Genomic DNA, 1874 nt, shown 5'->3' with positions numbered 1-1874 from the left:
TCTCAGACTTCTGAGCCTCACTCTATGTGCAACATAAGCATGATTAAGGCACTAATATATATATATATATATAACACAGAATTTTTGACATGGTCTTTTAAGTACTTTGAAGTAATACCATATTATATGAATAATGGTGAGCACCACAAAAGTGCATGAAAACCTGAGATTACAAGAACAGACATGAAACTCTCTTATGCAAAAACACCATGTTTATTAGACACCAAACTCTCTGAACAATCAGAGTTTTTAAAAACACTTCGTTGCGAAGCATATACGCAGAGTTTACACAGAGTGAAAACGAAAATAACAATTTAACCACATTTACCCCCACACACGTGAGTTTGATCTCATTTTCTCTTTGAGGAGTGTTGGTCTTGCTCCTCACATGGAAATCAAAGGAATAGAGAACAAGGGCACTGCAGACAGGGCCAGTGTGAAATCAAAATAGTGATATCTCGGTATCCAAACGGTTTCAAAATGAGTAAACCAAAAGTGTGACCCGTTGCCTGATTTAGGCGAGGACTGCAAACCAGCAGCCCGAGCACATCTACATTGTAAACAAAGCAGTTGAGCAGTTCTTGTTTGCTACTGACACACAGTGCTGAGCTCCAGCAAACCAAAACATGATGCACCATTCTAGGACAAACCGACCAGAGGCCAGTTAATACTATAATAAAATGCATTGCTATAAACCACTAGATTGTTGCATCACATCTGCATTTCAATCCGAACACTGAGATTTAAAAATGGGTGAATAAGGTAGGGTCACATTGCAAAAGAGTCCACATACATAACGTTTCCATCTCAGAAATATACAATAGGAAACGGGTGTGATATCAAAGTTTGTAAAACCACCGTATGACAATGAGCTCTGAAAACGTCAGGCCGTTCATGCATCTGCGGGCTCGCCGAGTCAGTCTACAGATTTGGAGATGTCCTGCTCCGTTGGTTCCGAGGAAAACTGAAGTCGTCTGACCGCCTCCTTAATCAGGTTCCCCGACAATATGAGTTCCTGGAGGAGCTGGTGCGGATCGTCCTCGTCGATTTTCTTTCGGTTCCACGAAGATCTGAAATGGTCCCATTCCTGATCGCCGGATCCGGGTGGGTTGTACGGACTGGCCCGGCTGGTACGTAAACTCCGGCTGCGGAGACGGATGCACCGCTGAGCGCCCCCCGCGTTAGGTCTGCTGCTCGCGAGACCGTGTAGACGTGACATCGCCTTCTGGCTCGAGCTATTGTTGTGAAGCTGCAGCGCCTCGCCGATTTTCGACACGAGCGCGTCTACTTCCTTAGAATCCACCGTTACCGACTGCTCCAAAAAGATATAGTTCTCCTTTCGACAGGGCATTTTTAATATAGCTCCAGATAACAAATATCCAGTCGTGAAGGTTGTTTTTATTCAAACAGACAGGACAGTTAAGCCGGCGTCCACCACGCTGCACAACAGAAACAATGGATGACGCAGGATCCGGCACGTACCATTTCTGAGCGAGAGGGGCGCATGCTCGGGCGTTTTAAAATGTCAACACTTGTGTTATATTGTTATCTAGAACGTTGGAGACAGAATTGATATGTTTCAGCTGCTAAATAAATTACATTGTCCGCTCAGTTTAACATTTATATTTATTTTGGCACCGCCGTACGTCTCCGTAGATCTCTGTATTATCAATCATAACATTACATAACAGTCCCGAGTGGATAAAAACGATGTACTAGACCCACACGCCACGTGTGAACTCCATGCACCCAAATGCTGTTGCAACTGAATGTGAGATTACTAGATGTACTTGAGTTCTAAGAAGATTCTTTCTTAACCCTCTGGCCCTCTTCGGTAATTTTTGACCGAAAAATTTCATATTTAGAAATTTTAA

The 1874-nt window shown here is 43.5% G+C and overlaps 1 protein-coding gene across 1 annotated transcript; it reads right to left on the bottom strand.

The window, feature by feature from the left end:
• Positions 1-227: 227 nt before the first annotated feature.
• Positions 228-1661, bottom strand: LOC306877960 (GSK-3-binding protein-like). The gene has a single exon (XM_079430026.1). It carries the CDS (start codon positions 1349-1351, stop codon positions 917-919), a length of 435 nt encoding a protein of 144 aa, XP_079286152.1. The 5' UTR covers positions 1352-1661; the 3' UTR covers positions 228-916.
• Positions 1662-1874: the final 213 nt, after the last annotated feature.

The sequence above is a fragment of the Barbus barbus genome (genome assembly GCF_936440315.1).
Source record: "Barbus barbus genome assembly, chromosome: 12".
Classification (NCBI taxonomy): domain Eukaryota; kingdom Metazoa; phylum Chordata; class Actinopteri; order Cypriniformes; family Cyprinidae; genus Barbus; species Barbus barbus.
This window is presented reverse-complemented; position numbering and strand designations above follow the sequence as displayed.

Excerpts from the sequence above, each read along its gene's own strand:
- LOC306877960 (XM_079430026.1), bottom strand. The coding sequence starts at position 1,351 with ATGCCCTGTCGAAAGGAGAACTATATCTTTTTGGAGCAGTCGGTAACG.